The sequence below is a fragment of the Ranitomeya variabilis genome, chromosome 1, assembly GCF_051348905.1.
Source record: "Ranitomeya variabilis isolate aRanVar5 chromosome 1, aRanVar5.hap1, whole genome shotgun sequence".
Lineage (NCBI taxonomy): Eukaryota > Metazoa > Chordata > Amphibia > Anura > Dendrobatidae > Ranitomeya > Ranitomeya variabilis.
The window spans coordinates 726,167,441-726,187,498 of NC_135232.1; the positions used below are offsets into that span (position 1 = coordinate 726,167,441).

The window sequence follows — 20,058 nt, forward strand, 5'->3', positions numbered from 1 at the left end:
AGGTTGTGCAACCAAGTATTAGGCTGAGGGTGCCAATACTTTTGACTGGCCCATTTTTGAAGTTTTGTGTGAAATGATCAATGGTTTGCTTTTTGCTTCATTCTCTTTTGTGTTTTTTCATTTAAGACAAATTAAATAAAGATAATAATACCAAAGAATTTGTGTTTGCAATTATTTTCAGGAAGAAACTGAGTATTATCTGACAGAATTTCAGGGGTGTGAATACTTTTGGCCATGACTGTATAGGAGCAGTATTATAGTAGTTATATTCTTGTATATAGCAGACAGTATTATAGTAGATATATCCTTGTACATAGGGGACAGTATTATAGTAGTTATATTCTTGTATATAGGAGGCAGTATTATAGTAGTTATATTTTTGTACATGGGGTAGTATTATAGTAGTTATATTCTTGTATATAGGAGGCAGTATTATAGTAGTTATATTCTTGTACATAGGGGTAGTATGATAATAGTTATATTCTTGTATATAGGAGGCAGTATTATAGTAGTTATATTTTTGTACATGGGGTAGTATTATAGTAGTTATATTCTTGTATATAGGAGGCAGTATTATAGTAGTTATATTCTTGTACATAGGGGTAGTATGATAATAGTTATATTCTTGTATATAGGAGGCAGTATTATAGTAGTTATATTCCTGTGATGTACCACTTGGCTGTACCTGGATAATTTTGGGCTGTTTAGGGTTTTGAGGTGTATCTTCCTGTTGTCTTTGATCTTGTACTGGAGGATGAGGTCCATTTCCATATTCACAGGTGAAGCAAGACTCTGCATCGCACCCCAAGTCCATGATATACTTCAGCAGGCTGAGATACTTCATGGAGAACATGATGGTGGCCGGGAAGGAGGTTGGGTGGGTGGAGATATAGGCGTTTATATTTGCCCCGTGGTCCAGAAGCATCTTCATCGTGGTCAGGCAGCCGTGTCTTATGGAGATCAGCAGCGGATTGATGATATCGATATTTGGGTTGGCTCCGGCTTCTAGCAGCAATTTAGTTGCAGGAATATTGTTGTTCATGACTGAGAAGTAGATAACGGTGCTGCGCCGGTCCTCGTACAGTCGGGCGCGGTCAAAGGAGAGGGTGAAGTTAACATCGTAGCCGGCATTGATGAGTTCCTCCAATATGTCATCATTATTGCGCTCTGCTGCTATGTGCAAGGGGCTTATCCCACTTCTCTTCACCCGCACGCGGCTTGTCACTGGGATCAACATGGAGATGATGCTAAAATATCAAGAATATATGACACCTGTCATCAAAATGGCATAAATAAAAGGTCAGAATTATAGCATTGCCCTGAGATAATAAGGCCCCTTTCACACATCAGTTTTTTGCTGTCAGTCACAATCCGTTGGCTCGATGGATCGACGGCTCCGTCACAGATTGTGAAAAACTGATGCGACGGATTCGTTTTCTGGATGGATGCACTAGTCATTTGACGGATCCAGCGCCATAAGCTTCCATTCGAGCAAACGACGGACGGAGACGGATCCGTCGCTGTCCGATTTTTCAACACACACAAAAAAGCGATACTTTGTCTCCGGCCGCCGGACAATTTTCGACGGATCCGGCGAACGACGGATGAAACGTGAAGCCATCTGTCGCAATCCATTGCTAATACAAGTCTATAAGAAAAAAACGGATTCAGCGGCATCAGTCACCGGATTCGTTTTTTTCAAAATTCAACAGATTGCGACTGATAGCAAAAAACTGATGTGTGAAAGAGGCCTAAGACAGGAATATAGCATACAAACAGAAAAACGGACCAGGACATCCCAACTTGTGTGAACAGGTGCCAGCTAACATAACAATTCTTAGAAAACATAAATTTGCCCTCTGGATTGTTTAGAATGGTAAATCTAGAATGCAATTCCAATTTCCTTGATTTGCTGGTCAGTTTTTTTCTGTATGTAGCAAACTCATGTGACATGTGCACTCCCACGCCCAATCCCATCAGATTCAGGTGGTTTTAACTAGCCGATTCCTTCCTGCCCTACATATTGTAGGCTTTTTAATCCGAAAGGTATTTTATCAGGACAGGGACCCAACTACAAGGTACGCATTGACGTTGCAGTTGGGCTCATATACATTGGCTAATTTGTGTGTAAGTACACACTTAGCCATTGTTCTATGGCAGTAATGCAGTTCCAATTGTCTAGATTTGCCATTCTAAGCAATCCAGAGGGCAGCCTTGTATTTTCTTAGGAATATAGCATAGTCCTGAGATAATAAGTCAGGAATATAGCATAGCCCTGAGATAATAAGTCTGGAATATAGCATAATCCTGATATAATAAGTCAGGAATATAGCATAATCCTGAGATAATAAGTCCGGAATATAGCAGAGCCCTGAAAAAATTAGTCAGAAATATGGCTCAGGCCTGAGATAATAAGTCAGTAATATAGCATAATCCTGAGATAATAAAGCAGGAATATAGCATAGCTCTGAGATAATAAGTCAGTAAATATAGCATAGCCCTAATATAACAAGTCAGGAAAATAGCATAGCCCTGAGATAATAAGTCAGGAATATAGCATAGCCCTGGGATTTAAAGTCAGGAATATAGCATAGCCCTGAGATAATAAGTCAGGAATATAGCATAGCCCAGAGATAATAAGTCAGGAATACAGCATTGCTCTGAGATAACAAGTCAGAAATATAGCATAATCCCGAGACAATAAGTCAGGAATATAGCATAGCCCTAAGATAAGTCAGGAATATAGCATAGCCCTGAAATAATAAGTCAGGAATATACCATAGCCCTGAGATAATAAGTCAGGAATATAGCATAGCCCAGAGATAATAAGTCAGGAATATAGCATTGCTCTGAGATAACAAGTCAGAAATATAGCATAATCCTGAGACAATAAGTCAGGAATATAGCATAGCCCTGAAAAAATTAGTCAGAAATATGGCTCAGGCCTGAGATAATAAGTCAGGAATATAGCATAATCCTGAGATAATAAAGCAGGAATATAGCATAGCTCTGAGATAATAAGTCAGTAAATATAGCATAGCCCTAATATAACAAGTCAGGAATATAGCATAGCCCTGAGATAATAAGTCAGGAATATAGCATAATTCTGAGATAATAAGTCAGGAATATAGCATAGCCCCGAGATAACAAGTCAGGAAGTTAGCATAGGCCTGAGATAACAAGTCAGGAATATAGCATAGCCCTGAGATAATAAGTCAGGAATATAGCATAACTCTGAGATAACAAGTCAGGAATGTAGCATAGCCCTTAGATAAGTCAGTCAGTAATAAAGCATAACTCTGAGATAACAAGTCACGAATATAGAATAAATCTGAGATAATAAGTCAGGAATATAGCACAGCCCTGAGATAAGTCAGGAATATAGCATAGCCCTGGGATTTAAAGTCAGGAATATAGCATAGCCCCGAGATAACAAGTCAGGAAGTTAGCATAGCCCTCAGATAACAAGTCAGGAATATAGCATAGCCCTGAGATAATAAGTCAGGAATTTAGCATAATTCTGAGATAACAAGTCAGGAATGTAGCATAGCCCTGAGATAAGTCAGGAATATAGCATAGCCCTGGGATTTAAAGTCAGGAATATAGCATAGCCCTGAGCTAATAAGTCAGGAATATAGCATAGCCCAGAGATAATAAGTCAGGAATATAGCATTGCTCTGAGATAACAAGTCAGAAATATAATAAATCAATTATATCCATGAGATGCAATTGCCATGGATAAAGAGTGACATAGGCTAAAGTATAATTAAAAATAATTTTTATTACAACATATAAAATAAAAACCTAATTATAAAACAGGGCTGAAAAAACCTCCAAAGGGAGGGAAGTAAATACAGGCACAGGTGGTGCAAACAGCAATGCAATGGAAGATGTATATCAATGACAAAAGCACGGACTGCAATATAAAACAATAATGCACATAGGAACACTGCTGCGTAAGTGAACCACTGAAACAGACAAAGAAATTCTATCTGTACATATAGTATGGGAAAAACAGCAGTGGGCTAATAAGTGCAAAATACTAGGCACACCTATACCATGTGAATGATAATATACACTACGTAGTGACGATGGTAGTCCCAGTAATGCCAATATAGCAGGACAGGCTAACCGTGTACAATAAACATGCTTACCACAAGGTATACTGTGTCTGAAGTCCTCCCTCCCGCCCGACGGGCACCGTTTCGCTGATCGCTTCTTCCGGGGGCGTCCCCGGACGCCCCCGGAAGAAGCGATCAGCGAAACGGTGCCCGTCGGGCGGGAGGGAGGACTTCAGACACAGTATACCTTGTGGTAAGCATGTTTATTGTACACGGTTAGCCTGTCCTGCTATATTGGCATTACTGGGACTACCATCGTCACTACGTAGTGTATATTATCATTCACATGGTATAGGTGTGCCTAGTATTTTGCACTTATTAGCCCACTGCTGTTTTTCCCATACTATATGTACAGATAGAATTTCTTTGTCTGTTTCAGTGGTTCACTTACGCAGCAGTGTTCCTATGTGCATTATTGTTTTATATTGCAGTCCGTGCTTTTGTCATTGGTATACATCTTCCATTGCATTGCTATTTGCACCACCTGTGCCTGTATTTACTTCCCTCCCTTTGGAGGTTTTTTCAGCCCTGTTTTATAATTAGGTTTTTATTTTATATGTTGTAATAAAAATTATTTTTAATTATACTTTAGCCTATGTCACTCTTTATCCATGGCAATTGCATCTCATGGATATAATTGATTTATTATAGTTGAGTGTCCTTATGGGCAACTTATTCTATTGATGGACGGATAGTATTAAGTCAGAAATATAGCATAATCCTGAGACAATATGTCAGGAATATAGCATAGCCCTAAGATAAGTCAGGAATATAGCATAGCCCTGAAATAATAAGTCAGGAATATACCATAGCCCTGAGATAATAAGTCAGGAATATAGCATTGCTCTGAGATAAGTCAGAAATATAGCATAATCCTGAGACAATAAGTCAGGAATATAGCATAGCCCTAAGATAAGTCAGGAATATAGCATAGCCCTGAAATAATAAGTCAGGAATATAGCATAGCCCAGAGATAATAAGTCAGTAATATAGCATAGCCCTGAGACAACAAGTCAGGAATATAGCATAATCCTGAGACAATAAGTCAGAAATATAGCATAGCCCTAAGATAATAAGTCAGGAATATAGCATAGCCCTGAGATAACAAGTCAGGAATATAGCGTAGCCCTGAGATAATAAGTCAGGAATATAGCATAATTCTGAGATAAGTCAGGAATATAGCGTAGCCCTGAGATAAGTCAGTCAGTAATAAAGCATAACTCTGAGAAAACAAGTCACGAATATAGAATAAATCTGAGATAATAAGTCAGGAATATAGCACAGCCCTGAGATAAGTCAGGAATGTAGCATAGCCCTGGGATATGAAGTCAGGAATATAGCATAGCCCTGGGATAAGAAGTCAGGAATATACCATAGCCCAGAGATAATAAGTCAGGAATATAGCATTGCTCTGAGATAAGTCAGAAATATAGCATAATCCTGAGACAATAAGTCAGGAATATAGCATAATCCTGAGACAATAAGTCAGGAATATAGCATAGCCCTAAGATAACAAGTCAGGAATATAGCATAGCCCTGAGATAATAAGTCAGGAATATAGCATTGCTCTGGGATAATAAATCAGTAATATAGCATTGCCCTGATATAACAAGTCAGGAATAAAGCATAATCCGGAGCTAATAAGTCAGGAATATAGCATAGCCCTGAGATAATAAGTCAGGAAGTTAGCATAGCCCTGAGATAACAAATCATGAATATAGCATAATTCTGAGATAGTAAGTCAGGAATATAGCATAGCCCTGAGATAATAAGTCAGGAATATAGCATAATCCTGAGATAAGCCAGGAATATAGCATAGGCCTGAAATAATAAGTCAGGAATATAGCATAGCCCTGAGATAATAAGTCAGGAAGTTAGCACAGCCCTGAGATAACAAGTCATGAATATAGCATAATCCTGAGATAATAAGTCAGGAATATAGCATAATACTGAGATAAGTCAGGAATATATCATAGCGGGCAGCACGGTGGCGCAGTGGTTAGCACAGCAGCCTTGCAGCGCTGGAGTCCTGGGTTCTAATCCCACCTTGGACAACATCTGCAAAGAGTTTGTATGTTCTCTCCGTGTTTGCGTGGGTTTCCTCCGGGCACTCCGGTTTCCTCCCACATTCCAAAGACATACTGATAGGGAATTTAGATTGTGAGCCCCATCGGGGACAGCGATGATAATGTGTACAAACTGTAAAGCGCTGCGTAATATGTTAGCGCTATATAAAAATAAAGATTATTATTATTATTATAGCTCTGAGATAATAAGTCAGTAAATATAGCATAGCCCTGAGATAATAAGTCCGGAATATAGCATAGCCCTGGGATAAGAAGTCAGGAATATAGCATAGCATTTAGATAATAAGTCAGGAATACAGCATACCCCTGAGATAAAAAGTCAGGAATATAGCATAGCCTTGAAATAATAAGTCAGGAATATTGAATAGTCCTGAGATAATAAGTCAGGAATATAGCATAGCATTTAGATAATAAGTCAGGAATACAGCATACATTTAAAAAAACTGACCGTCACATCCAAACATAGGCTAAGTGTGAACAGGTGCTGAACCTAGAGTCACCAACTCGTATACAGTCAAGTAAATAAGGCAGCACGCTGCATCGCTGAAACATGCAAACATGAAACATGAAAACTGAACTGCATTACTGCACTAGAAATATGAAAAATGAGAGCGTTTAGCGCATAAAAATGGCCAATTTTATGTGTACCTGGTAGCCACTTTAGGGCATCTCTCGTATACCAGGTCCTACGCTTTCCTTTCCTCGCTGAGAATAAACGTCTCTATGTGAATGGGTACCTGTGAAACCTCTTCTTAGACTAACATTCTCTCTCTCTGTGGAGGAATCGCAACAGGAGGAATACAGCATAGTCCTGAGATAAAAAGTCAGGAATATAGCATAGACTTATAATTATAAGTCAGGAATATAGCATTGCCCTGATATAACAAGTCAGGAATATAGCATAATCCTGAAATAATAAGTCAGTAATATAGCATAGCCCTGAGATAATAAGTCAGGAATATAGCATAGCCCTGATATTATTTCAGGATTATGCTATATTCCTGACTTGTTATATCAGGGCAATGCTACATTACTGATTTATTATCTCAGAGCAATGCTATATTCCTTACTTATTATTTTAAGACTATGCTATATTCCTGACTTATTATCTAAATGCTATGCTATATTCCTGACTTATTATTTCAAGGCTATGCTATATTCCTGACTTGTTATATCAGGGCTATGCTATATTACTGATTTATTATCTCAGTGCAATGCTATATTCCTGACTTATTATCTCAGGGCTATGCTATATTACTGACTTATTATTTCAGGATTATGCTATATTCCTGACTTGTTATAAGTCAGTAATATAGCATAGCCCTGAGATAATAAGTCAGGAATATAGCATTGCAATGAGATAATAAATCAGTAATATAGCATAGCCCTGATATAACAAGTCAGGAATATAGCATAGCCTTGAAATAATAAGTCAGGAATATAGCATAGCATTTAGATAATAAGTCAGGAATATAGAATAGTCTTAAAATAATAAGTAAGGAATATAGCATTGCTCTGAGATAATAAATCAGTAATGTAGCATTGCCCTGATATAACAAGTCAGGAATATAGCATAATCCTGAGATAATAAGTCAGTAATATAGCATAGCCCTGAGATAATAAGTCAGAAATATAGCATAGCCCTGAGACAAGAGATATATTCCTGGCTTATGGGAGATGTATATAATCTGTATAGGGCATAGCCAGAAGTGGGAGCGCCCCTGTGACTCCTGCTGTTCTCCTTGTGTTCCCCCATACAGATGCACTTACATGTTTAGATTCCTCGGAGGTGACATCAGCCCCCCGCGGCCGCAGCACCAGCGCCGTCAGTGATACCAGTGCCAGATGTGTTTTTCGTGAGTGCAGGATCTGTCAGCGCTATCTCGCTTTCCTCATGTTGGAGGCATGCAGAATGATTTTGAGGGGCAGAGTTCACGGGTGAGTGGGGTGTGTGGGGGAGGGACGACTTACTCATCGTTGTCACGTTTCTTCGCTGCGATGTGAATGGGCAGAAACCCATCTTTATTCTGTTTGTTGGCGTCGGCTCCTTGGGACAGGAGGAACTCGACAATGTCGTCATGACCATTTTTGGAGGCTTCGAATAGCGCCGTGGCGAGGTCATTGGCCTGCGTGTTTATGTCAGCGCCTGGTGAAAGAAAGTAACAACAAAAAATTAAAGGGATTGTCCACTTCTTTATTTATTTATTTTTTTTAATCTGGTCACCACTGTGGCCACCAACAAGATCAGGCGCCACCACAGCCGCATACGGTATCCAGCACCACCACAGCCACCTAATGTCACCTACCGCATTTTACGATGTAGCGCAGCGCCTCCAGCTGTCCACTCTGCGCCGCTACAAATAACGGGGTGGTGCCGTAACAGTTCTTGGCTTCAATCTTTGCGCCTCCCTTTACTAAGATATCAATGATGTCCAGAGCGTTCCTCGCCACCGCCTCGTGCAGTGCCGTCCAGCCCTGGTTACAACGGTGATTAACGTCAGCCCTGTAGTCAACCAACAACTGGACGGCGGCGCTGTTCTTCCGCTCACAGGCTGCACAGGAGAATAACGGGAGTTATAGAACATGAGCCGCTGTATCTAATCCTCTCCTGTGTGATACTGTCTGCTGAGCCGTGTATCTAATCCTCCCCTGTGTGATACTGTCTGCTGAGCCGTGTATCTAATCCTCCCCTGTGTGATACTGTCTGCTGAGCCGTGTATCTAATCCTCCCCTGTGTGATACTGTCTGCTGAGCCGTGTATCTACTCCTATCCTGTGTGATACTGTCTGCTGAGCTGCGTATCTAATCCTATCCTGTGTGATACTGTCGGCTGAGCCTTGTATCTAATCCTATCCTGTGTGATACTGTCTGCTGAGCCGTGTATCTAATCCTATCCTGTGTGATACTGTCTGCTGAGCTGTGTATCTAATCCTGTCCTGTGTGATACGGTCTGCTGAGCCGTGTATCTAATCCTCTCGTGTGATACTGTCTGCTGAGCTGTGTATCTAATCCTATCCTGTGTGACAATGTCTGCTGAGCTGTGTATCTAATACTATGCTGTGTGATACTGTCTGCTGAGCCGTGTATCTAATCCTGTGTGATACTGTCTGCTGAGCTGTGTATCTAATCCTATCCTGTGTGACAATGTCTGCTGAGCTGTGTATCTAATCCTATCCTGTGTGATACTGTCTGCTGAGCCGTGTATCTAATCCTGTGTGATACTGTCTGCTGAGCTGTGTATCTAATCCTATCCTGTGTGATACTGACTGCTGAGCCGTGTATCTAATCCTGCGTGATACGGTCTCTCGGAGGAGGTATATACATGGGGTGTTACCTTTATACAGGGGGGTTTCTCTGGTCTTGTTCACAATATCTGGCTCGGCTCCGGATTGCAGCAGGAACTGTATACAGTCCAGGTGTCCGTGTACGGCCGCGATATACAGCGCCGTCTCCTCCTGCAGCGTCCGCTGGTCGATCGTTGTTGGATACGCTGCACGAAGCACAAACCACTCACTACAGAGAATTTGTGCCGTGTACTTGGTCAGCACAGACTCCATGATCGGCCTCAATGTTCCCAGTGCTGCTCCTTATTTCTACTCTCCCCGGCAATACTGCTGTCAGACACAGGACTCATGGCAGCGTCACCGCCTGTTCCTGGACAATCATTCTTCCCAACATCCCAAACAGTCTGAGGGGCTTCATCAGAGAAAATAACTCTACCCCTCGTCCTCTGTAGTCCGGTCCCTGCAGTTATTTTCTTTGATGAAACCCCGACATCGGGAACAATGATTGTCCAGAGAGATGGTGCTGCTGCCGTTAGTCCTGTGTCTGCCGACAATAAAGCCTCCTGAGACCACTCGTGTGTAGGGGCTTCTCACAATGTGCAGGGCTTCTCATCCAATGGAGGGGTATCACTCAATATTATAGCTAGGACTCTGAATAAAGAACAGGATCTAAACCTCCTCCAAGAACAACTTCTCCCATCATCCTGGACAATGTGGTGATGACGCTTTTTGACCCATGATGGAGACCAGGTCACAAGGCAAAAGTGAGAACTAAGTGAGATTTTGTGCCCACTGCCGGAAAATCTCCAGATCACATCCTAGTGAGAACCTGTGGTAAATCCTCAAAACGCCTCAAACAAAACTCCAGAAATTGTGATTACTCCGAGCTCTGATGAGGCAAGAATGGGCGGCCATCAGTCAGGATCTGCCCAGAAGCCGATTCCAGCTGCCTGGAGAACAAGGGGCAGGAGTGTGGAGAACAAGGGGCAGGAGTGTGGAGAACAAGGGACAGGAGTGTGGAGAACAAGGGACAGGAGTGTGGAGAACAAGGGACAGGAGTGTGGAGAACAAGGGACAGGAGTGTGGAGAACAAGGGGCAGGAGTGTGGAGAACAAGGGGCAGGAGTGTGGAGAACAAGGGGCAGGAGTGTGGAGAACAAGGGGCAGCAGTGTGGAGAACAAGGGGCAGCAGTGTGGAGAACAAGGGGCAGGAGTGTGGAGAACAAGGGGCAGGAGTGTGGAGAACAAGGGGCAGGAGTGTGGAGAACAAGGGGCAGGAGTGTGGAGAACAAGGGGCAGGAGTGTGGAGAACAAGGGGCAGGAGTGTGGAGAATAAGGGGCAGGAGTGTGGATAACAAGGGGCAGGAGTGTGGAGAACAAGGGGCAGGAGTCTGGAGAACAAGTTGCAGCATTAAGACATCACGGAAACTTCATGAATTTGTCAATAAAATGTAACAACTGACGGAATGTTTATAATTGTCAGTTAGTAACCATAGAAACAGCGACTAAAGGAACCAAAAACACAAAAACCGTAAAGCGTGAAAACCAGAATGTGTGTCAGTCTCAGAACTACTGGCCACGACTGTAAATGACAGGCAGCTATAGAATGACAGCCACACATACAGTGACAGGCAGCCATACAAGTGAAATCTATATTTGCACTGACAGGTGAGATAGTCAGCCATATATACAGTGCAGCAACAGGAGGCCAGTGACATCCGAATGAATACAGACACAGGCAGCTATATATATACAGTATATATACACACACACACACACATACATACAGGGACAGCCAGCCATACAAGGGGAATACACCCATATATACAGTACCGTGACAGGCAGCCGTATATACAGTCACGGGCAGGCAGCTATATATACAGTCACGGGCGGCGATATATACAGTGAGAGGCAGATTATATATATATATATATATATATATATATATATATACACACACACTCACCGGCCACTTTATTAGGTACACCTGTCCAACTCCAACTTCTTGTTAACACTTAATTTCTAATCAGCCAATCACATGGCGGCAACTCAGTGCATTTAGGCATGTAGACATGGTCAAGACAATCTCCTGCAGTTCAAACCGAGCATCAGTATGGGGAAGAAAGGTGATTTGAGTGCCTTTGAACGTGGCATGGTTGTTGGTGCCAGAAGGGCTGGTCTGAGTATTTCAGAAACTGCTGATCTACTGGGATTTTCACGCACAACCATCTCTAGGGTTTACAGAGAATGGTCCGAAAAAGAAAAAAAATCCAGTGAGCGGCAGTTCTGTGGGCGGAAATGCCTTGTTGATGCCAGAGGTCAGAGGAGAATGGGCAGACTGGTTCGAGCTGATAGAAAGGCAACAGTGACTCAAATCGCCACCCGTTACAACCAAGGTAGGCCTAAGAGCATCTCTGAACGCACAGTGCGTCGAACTTTGAGGCAGATGGGCTACAGCAGCAGAAGACCACACCGGGTACCACTCCTTTCAGCTAAGAACAGGAAACTGAGGCTACAATTTGCACAAGCTCATCGAAATTGGACAGTAGAAGATTGGAAAAACGTTGCTTGGTCTGATGAGTCTCGATTTCTGCTGCGACATTCGGATGGTAGGGTCAGAATTTGGCGTAAACAACATGAAAGCATGGATCCATCCTGCCTTGTATGGAGCATCTTTGGGATGTGCAGCCGACAAATCTGCGGCAACTGTGTGATGCCATCATGTCAATATGGACCAAAATCTCTGAGGAATGCTTCCAGCACCTTGTTGAATCTATGCCACGAAGAATTGAGGCAGTTCTGAAGGCAAAAGGGGGTCCAACCCGTTACTAGCATGGTGTACCTAATAAAGTGGCCGGTGAGTGTATATAGTCACAGGCTTCCATATATACAGTCACAGGCAGCCATATATACAGTCACAGGGACATCCAGCCATTCAAGGGGAATAAATCAATATATACAGTACAGTGACAGGCAGCCATATATACAGTGACAGGCAGCCATATATACAGTCACGGGCAGCTATATACAGGGTGGTCCAAAAGTAGGTGGACAGTATGTGTAATAGGGTTATGAAGGGGGAGATTTATCAAACATGGTGTAAAGTGAAACTGACTCAGTTGCCCTTAGCAACGAATCAGATTCCACCTTTCATTTTCCAAAGAGTCTGTGAAGAATAAAAAGTGGAATCTGATTGGTTGCTAAGGGAAACAGAGTCAGTTTCACTTTACACCATGTTTGATAAATCTCCCCCTTCATAACCCTATTACACATACTGTCCACCCTGTATACAGTGACAGGCGGCCATATTTACAGTCACAGACGGCCATATATACAGTCACAGGCAGCCATATATACAGCGAGAGGCAGCCATATATACAGTCACAGGCAGCCATATATACAGTCACAGGCAGCCATATATACAGTCACAGGCAGCCACATAAACAGTGACAGGCAGCCATATATACAATCACGGGCGGCTATATATACAGTGACAGGCAGCCACATAAACAGTGACAGGCAGCCATATATACAGCCACGGGCGGCCATATATACAGTCACAGGCAGCCATATATACAGTCACAGGCAGCCATATATACAGTCACAGGGACAGCCAGCCATACAAGGGGAATACACCCATATATACAGTACAGTGACAAGCAGCCATATATACAATGACAGGCTGCCATATATACAGCGAGAGGCAGCTATATATACAGTCACAGGCAGCCATATATACAGTCACAGGCAGCCACATAAACAGTGACAGGCAGCCATATATTCAGCCACAAGCTGCCATATATACAGTGACAAGCAGCCATATATACAGCCACAAGCTGCCATATATACAGTGACAGGCAGCCACATAAACAGTGACAGGCAGCCATATATACAGCCACGGGCGGCTATATATACAGTCACAGGGACAGCCAGCCATTCAAGGGGAATAAATCCATATATACAGTACAGTGACAGGCAGCCATATATACAGTGACAGGCAGCCATATATACAGTCACGGGCGGCTATATACAGGGTGGTCCAAAAGTAGGTGGACAGTATGTGTAATAGGGTTATGAAGGGGGAGATTTATCACACATGGTGTAAAGTGAAACTGACTCAGTTGCCCTTAGCAACCAATCAGATTCCACCTTTCATTTTCCAAAGAGTCTGTGAAGAATGAAAAGCGGAATCTGATTGGTTGCTAAGGGCAACGAAGTCAGTTTCACTTTACACCATGTGTGATAAATCTCCCCCTTCATAACCCTATTACACATACTGTCCACCTACTTTTGGACCACCCTGTATACAGTGACAGGCAGCCATATATACAGCCACGGGCGGCTATATATACAGTCACAGGGACAGCCAGCCATTCAAGGGGAATAAATCCATATATACAGTACAGTGACAGGCAGCCATATATACAGTGACAGGCAGCCATATATACAGTCACGGGCGGCTATATACAGGGTGGTCCAAAAGTAGGTGGACAGTATGTGTAATAGGGTTATGAAGGGGGAGATTTATCACACATGGTGTAAAGTGAAACTGACTCAGTTGCCCTTAGCAACCAATCAGATTCCACCTTTCATTTTCCAAAGAGTCTGTGAAGAATGAAAAGCGGAATCTGATTGGTTGCTAAGGGCAACGAAGTCAGTTTCACTTTACACCATGTGTGATAAATCTCCCCCTTCATAACCCTATTACACATACTGTCCACCTACTTTTGGACCACCCTGTATACAGTGACAGGCAGCCATATATACAGCCACGGGTGGCCATGTATACAGTGACAGGCAGCCATATATACAGTCACAGGCGGCCATATATACAGTCACAGGGACAGCCAGCCATACAAGGGGAATACACCCATATATACAGTACAGTGACAGGTAGCCATATATACAATGATAGGCAGCCATATATACAGTCACAGGCAGCCATATTCACGGGCGGCTATATATACAGTCACAGGCAGCCATATGTACAGTAACAGGCAGCCACATAAACAGTGAGAGGCAGCCATATATACAGCCACGGTATACTGTATACAGTGACAGGCAGCCATATATATAGTCACAGGCAGCCATATATACAGTCACAGGGACAGCCAGCCATACAAGGGGAATACACCCATATATACAGTACAGTGACAGGTAGCCATATATACAGTCACAGGCAGCCATATATATATATAGTGACAAGCAGCCATATATACAATGACAGGAAGCCATATATACAGTCACAGGCAGCCATATATACAGTCACGGGCGGCCATATATACAGTCACAGGCAGCCATATATACAGTCACGGGCGGCTATATATAGTTACAGGCACCCATATATACAGTCACAGGCAGCCATATATACAGTGACAGGCAGCTATATATACAGTTACGGGCGGCTATATATACAGTGACCGGCAGCCATACATACAGTCACAGGCAGCCATATATATAGCCACGGGCGGCCATATATACAGTCACAGGCAGCCATATATACAGTCACGGGCAGCCATATATACAGTGACAGGCAGCCATATATACAGCCACGGGCGGCCATATATACAGTCACAGGCAGCCATATATACAGTCACGGGCAGCCATATATAGTTACAGGCACCTATATATACAGTCACAGGCAGCCATATATACAGTGACAGGCAGCCATATATACAGTTACAGGCGGCCATATATACAGCCACGGGTGGCCATATATACAGTGACAGGCAGCTATATATACAGTCACGGGCGGCTATATATACAGTGACCGGCAGCCATATATACAGTCACAGGCGGCCATATATACAGTGATGCACATGTTTTCTTCATGCATTAAGGTGAACCCTCAAACCTTTAAGAAGCAGCTTTAGACATGGCAGGGAGCCGTAAAACGCCGCTTCGTGCATCGGCAGCCAGCCATCTTTGCTGGCCTCGCACAGTCTCTTCCCGGATTTGATGAGGTTATTCAGCGCCCCTTCGTCTCCGCTTTTGATCATCTCCTCGATGGGGTCCCGTTCTCTGTGAGAGAAAACAGGCAGATATTAGATATGTGGAGACGTCATCCACTCCAGCATCAACTCCATCACCTCCTCCTAGCACCAGTGACCGGCGGCGATCATCCTAATACTGGAATGGGTGGGGGTGCCATCCAGTCTTCTAGTAAAGGTGGTGGTTACCATGGAAACTAAGGTTACTGGTTGCTATGGGTGATTCTTGTCTGTCAGGACTAGCATCAAGGAGCCGTGTTCCTTAAGGGGACGCTCTGACTAGTTGCTATGGGTGACGCTCTGACTAGTTGCTATGGGCGACGCTCTGACTAGTTGCTATGGGCGACGCTCTGACTAGCCGCTGTGGGCGACGCTCTGACTAGCCGCTGTGGGCGACGCTCTGACTAGCCGCTGTGGGAGACGCTCTGACTAGCCGCTATGGGCGACGCTCTGACTAGCCGCTATGGGCGACGCTCTGACTAGCCGCTATGGGCGACGCTCTGACTAGCCGCTATGGGCGACGCTCTGACTAGCCGCTATGGGCGACGCTCTGACTAGCCGCTATGGGCGATGCTCTGACTAGCCGCTATGGGTGACGCTCTGACTAGCTGCTATTTGTGATGCTCTGACTAGCCGCTATGGGTGAAGCGCTTTGCTTTCCTTTCAGAAGTTTTATAACATTTCCTCTAAATTTGCCTTTGTTAATGTGTCAGGTGGGAAGACGCCGCCGCACAGCAATTGTAGTCATCATGGAAGTTAGGTCTGATGGGAGTTGTCCTCCGGTTTCCAGGAATCTGTATTCTAGTAGCGGTGCATTCTGTTGTCTAATAGGGGGCAGAAAAATGATCCCCATCCATCATACACACGTGATAATCCAGAAATGCTGATAATCCGGCATTCAGAATCTCAATGCTGGAATTTTGCAGTATTATGTAATGCTCGGCCCATCTGCATATTGTCACTGGAGCTGTGCAGCCCCCCATACCGCACCCCACATGTCACAGGAGCACATATGTAACACGTTACGTACTTTTAACACTCCGGGGCAGCTCTTGTGCTGCCTAGAACAGCCGACCGGCAGCAAGTGTTCTCCTGGATGAATGGAGGCGGTTTCAGCTGTCATGGCAGCTGCAAGGTGTCAGGGGGACCCTACATAGAGAGACGAGCGTGTAAACCCTGCAATGTGCAGCCCTCCGCACGCCTGCTTATGGGTTTTTTTTCCTCAGAACGGAGGGTCGTTACAATGTCGTGCCAAGTGGAAATCACTGACCGCTGTAGGGTCAGCGTCAGAAAACACAAGGGGTTGTGCATAGGAAATGGCGCAGTCTTGTGACCCCAGAGCTCTGTATCTATACTGTGGTGTTATCTTGGCTCTGTATGGCGGGATTATCCTTGTATTTTTCAGGGTGGCATTATGCATGGTATGGTGGTATTCTGTACACTGTATTATGGTGTCATCTTTGCACTGAATGGTGGTATTATCTGGCACTATATGGCAGTATTATCTAGTTCTGTACGGCGGTACTATCTAGCACTGTACATCGGTATTATCTAGGCCTATATGGTGGTATTATCTAATCCTGTAAGGCGTTATTATCTGACTTTGCACAGTGGTATTATCTATGCACGGTATGGTGGTATTCTGTACACTGTATTATGGTGTTATCTTTGCATTGAATGGTGGTATTATCTGGCACTATATGGCGGTATAATCTAGTCCTGTATGGTGGTATTATATGGCACTGTATGGCGGTATTATCTGGCACTGAACATGGTATTATCTGACATTGAACATCAGTATTTTCTTTGCATTTTTCAGGGAATTGTGTGGTGGTTTAATCTATACAACAAATGGTGCATTATCTGGGCACTGTATGTCTGCATTCTGTGCACTGTTTTATGGCGTTCTCTTTGCCTTGAATGGTGGTATTTTCTGGTAATTATAATAATAATGAGGCATTTCTAATTATGATGCTATTACTTGGATACAGTTGGTCACTGTTGATCCCCTTATGATGCCACTGATTGGTACTATAAGACGGCAGTATTTGGGACAATATAGCACAGTAATTTCAGCACTACATGATGGAAATATTAGGGTAATATGTCATATTGCTTTTAAGTACTGTATGACAGTTATTTTCAGAAATGAAATAGTACTGTATTTGTGCAGTGTATGGTGGTCTTCATTCAGACACCCTGTGTCGGTATTATTTGGTCACTCTGATGAGTATATATTAGTATTATTTGCCACTGAATGACGCTATTTGATGGTCTCTGCATTTTGCTGACACCACAAGGTGGAATTAGTGGAAACGTTCTGTAGTTATGATCTTCACTGTATATGGCAGTATTATTCATTCATATCACAACAGTATTAAAGTCATCTGCGTGGTTCTGCTCTGTATGATGTTACATGGCAGCATCGTGGCATTATTCAGACACATTACTTGATCTCGCTGTCATAGGCATAATGGAGCACAGACTGCAGCTTTATCCTGGGGGAGCCCCTTGTAATATTTCCCCCGGGACCTCGCTGTGTGCTGAATTACATCATTTGTACGGTGGGATGTCTGTAGCGCTATATAATAGCTGCCATTTACCATCCGCTGACGGATCTGTGGTCCTTCCATCTCCTCCTGGTTGTGAATCTCGTACCGCGGAGAAGATCACATGTTTGTACTTAACTTCAAAGCGCGGCTTGTCCGATCTGCCCGGGGAGCTCATTACCTACGTGGGATCGCTATCTGCTTCCACTAATGTCACTGATTCCCCACCTGGGCCGAATATCGACCTGGGGGCGCAGTATGGGCTCCTAACAGGGACACTTTGCATGGGGTCGTACATTGTAACCCCCAGGAATTGTAGCGCTGCTGCTGATGTGAGGGTCATACAAACAGCCGGAATCACAATGTCGGCCATCGCTATGGGAAAGTTCAGAGCGGATCTGACATTAACGTGCTACAATGTATATCATGTACATCACACAGGAAGACGCCACCCTGACACCAGAGCTACGGAGGGCGCACTCGCCCCAGCGCTCACAGACACAGAGACTTTTCCATGGGAATTACACTCCCATGAGTCTAAGATATAGGAATAGCCAGGTCCACCCAGTCTTAGAAAGGCGTGCACTTACTATTCAATACAAATCTCCGTGTCCACATTTAGGGGATATTTAGTGTGAGCAAATGCAGAACTGTCTCTAGTAGATGTCCCCATTAACTGGAGGTTTTTGTTTTATTTTATTTTTTTATTTTTTTTTAAGATGACAGATGCCCTTTAAATACCACCTTTGTGAATAGCTGGTGTTTATCTTTGCTCCTCTTCTCCAATGACTCCAGCCCAGCTGCATTGCTTGGTAGTGGTAGTCAAAATTCGACTTACTTACATCAGAGACGATGGTTGCTGCTCTGTAGCTCCCCATACTTTACCCCGCAGCTCGCTTCTCAGGTTATATCCAGTGTAAAACCCGAGCTCAGGCAGCAGTCAGCACACAGGGAGATTATCACATTACAGAACTATTATGAAATACAAGTAACTTAAAAAAGATGTCACTTCTATTACACAATGAAATTATGTGTCTAAATAACCAATCACATTGCAGCGTTTGTCACCCGGTCACTTACCATTGGCAGTAAACCATCTGAGCAGCCAATCAGAGCTTTGGAGCAGACCAAAAAGTAAACTTCAGACCTGACCTGACCTGACAAGGGCAGGGTGCCTCGGGGGATGGGTGCGCAGACAAAGATTGGTGACTTTGGGTGGGCTGACAAAAAAGGGTGCCTGGCGATGGTAGAGGTGGTGACAAATACAGGTTCCTGCCTAGGGTGGGTGCAAAGAGAGAGGGTGGGTGCTGAGATGAAGACGAGTGAATGGTGTTGGGGAGCGAAGACTAAGACAGGAGCCTGGCGAAGCTGGGAGCGGAGACAAAGACGGGTGCCTGTCGAGTTTGGGTGCAGAGACAAAGACGGGTGCCCATCGAGGCTGGGCACAGAGACAAAGGCACGGGTGCCTGTCGAGGCTGGGCGCGGTGACAAAGACGGGTGCCTGTCGAAGCTGGGAGTGGAGACAAAGATGGGTGTCCCTTGAGGCTGGGTGCGGAGACAAAGATGGGTGCCCATCGAGGCTGGGCACAGAGACCAAGACACGAGTGACTGTCGAAGCTGGGCACGGAGACAAAGACAGGTGCCTGTCGAGGCTGGGCGCAGACACAAAGACGTGTGTCCATCAAGGCTGGGCGCGGAGGCAAAGACAGGTGCCCGTCGAGGCTGGGCGTGGAGACAAAGATGGGTGCCCGTCGAGGCTGGGTGGGGAGACAAAGATGGGTGCACGTCGAGGCTGGGTGGGGAGACAAAGATGGGTGCACGTCGAGGCTGGACACGGAGACAAAAATGAGTGCCTGGCGAGGGTGGGTGTGGAAATAAAGCCAAGTGCCTGACGAGGGTGGGCACAGTCATAAAGGGTTGCCTTGGGGTGAGGAAACACCAACAGAGACGGGTGCCTAGATGTGTGAGGGGGGTGGGCAGGCAAAGATGGCTGCCTGGGGGATGGGTGTGCAGACAAAGATGGGTGAG

At 44.2% G+C, this 20,058-nt stretch overlaps 1 protein-coding gene across 5 annotated transcripts in view; it reads right to left on the minus strand.

Annotated features, from left to right (window-relative positions):
* Window positions 1–20,058, minus strand: part of ASB2 (ankyrin repeat and SOCS box containing 2) — a 99,029-nt gene that overhangs the window by 8,640 nt on the left and 70,331 nt on the right. For all 5 annotated transcript variants that reach the window (XM_077268282.1, XM_077268291.1, XM_077268275.1 and 2 more), the window contains 5 exons: window positions 15,346–15,512; window positions 9,543–9,698; window positions 8,515–8,760; window positions 8,180–8,354; window positions 686–1,247 (listed from right to left, as the gene is read on the minus strand). In XM_077268282.1, the coding sequence (XP_077124397.1) occupies window positions 686–1,247; window positions 8,180–8,354; window positions 8,515–8,760; window positions 9,543–9,698; window positions 15,346–15,512 (1,306 nt within the window). The remainder of the gene's footprint in view (window positions 1–685; window positions 1,248–8,179; window positions 8,355–8,514; window positions 8,761–9,542; window positions 9,699–15,345; window positions 15,513–20,058) is intronic.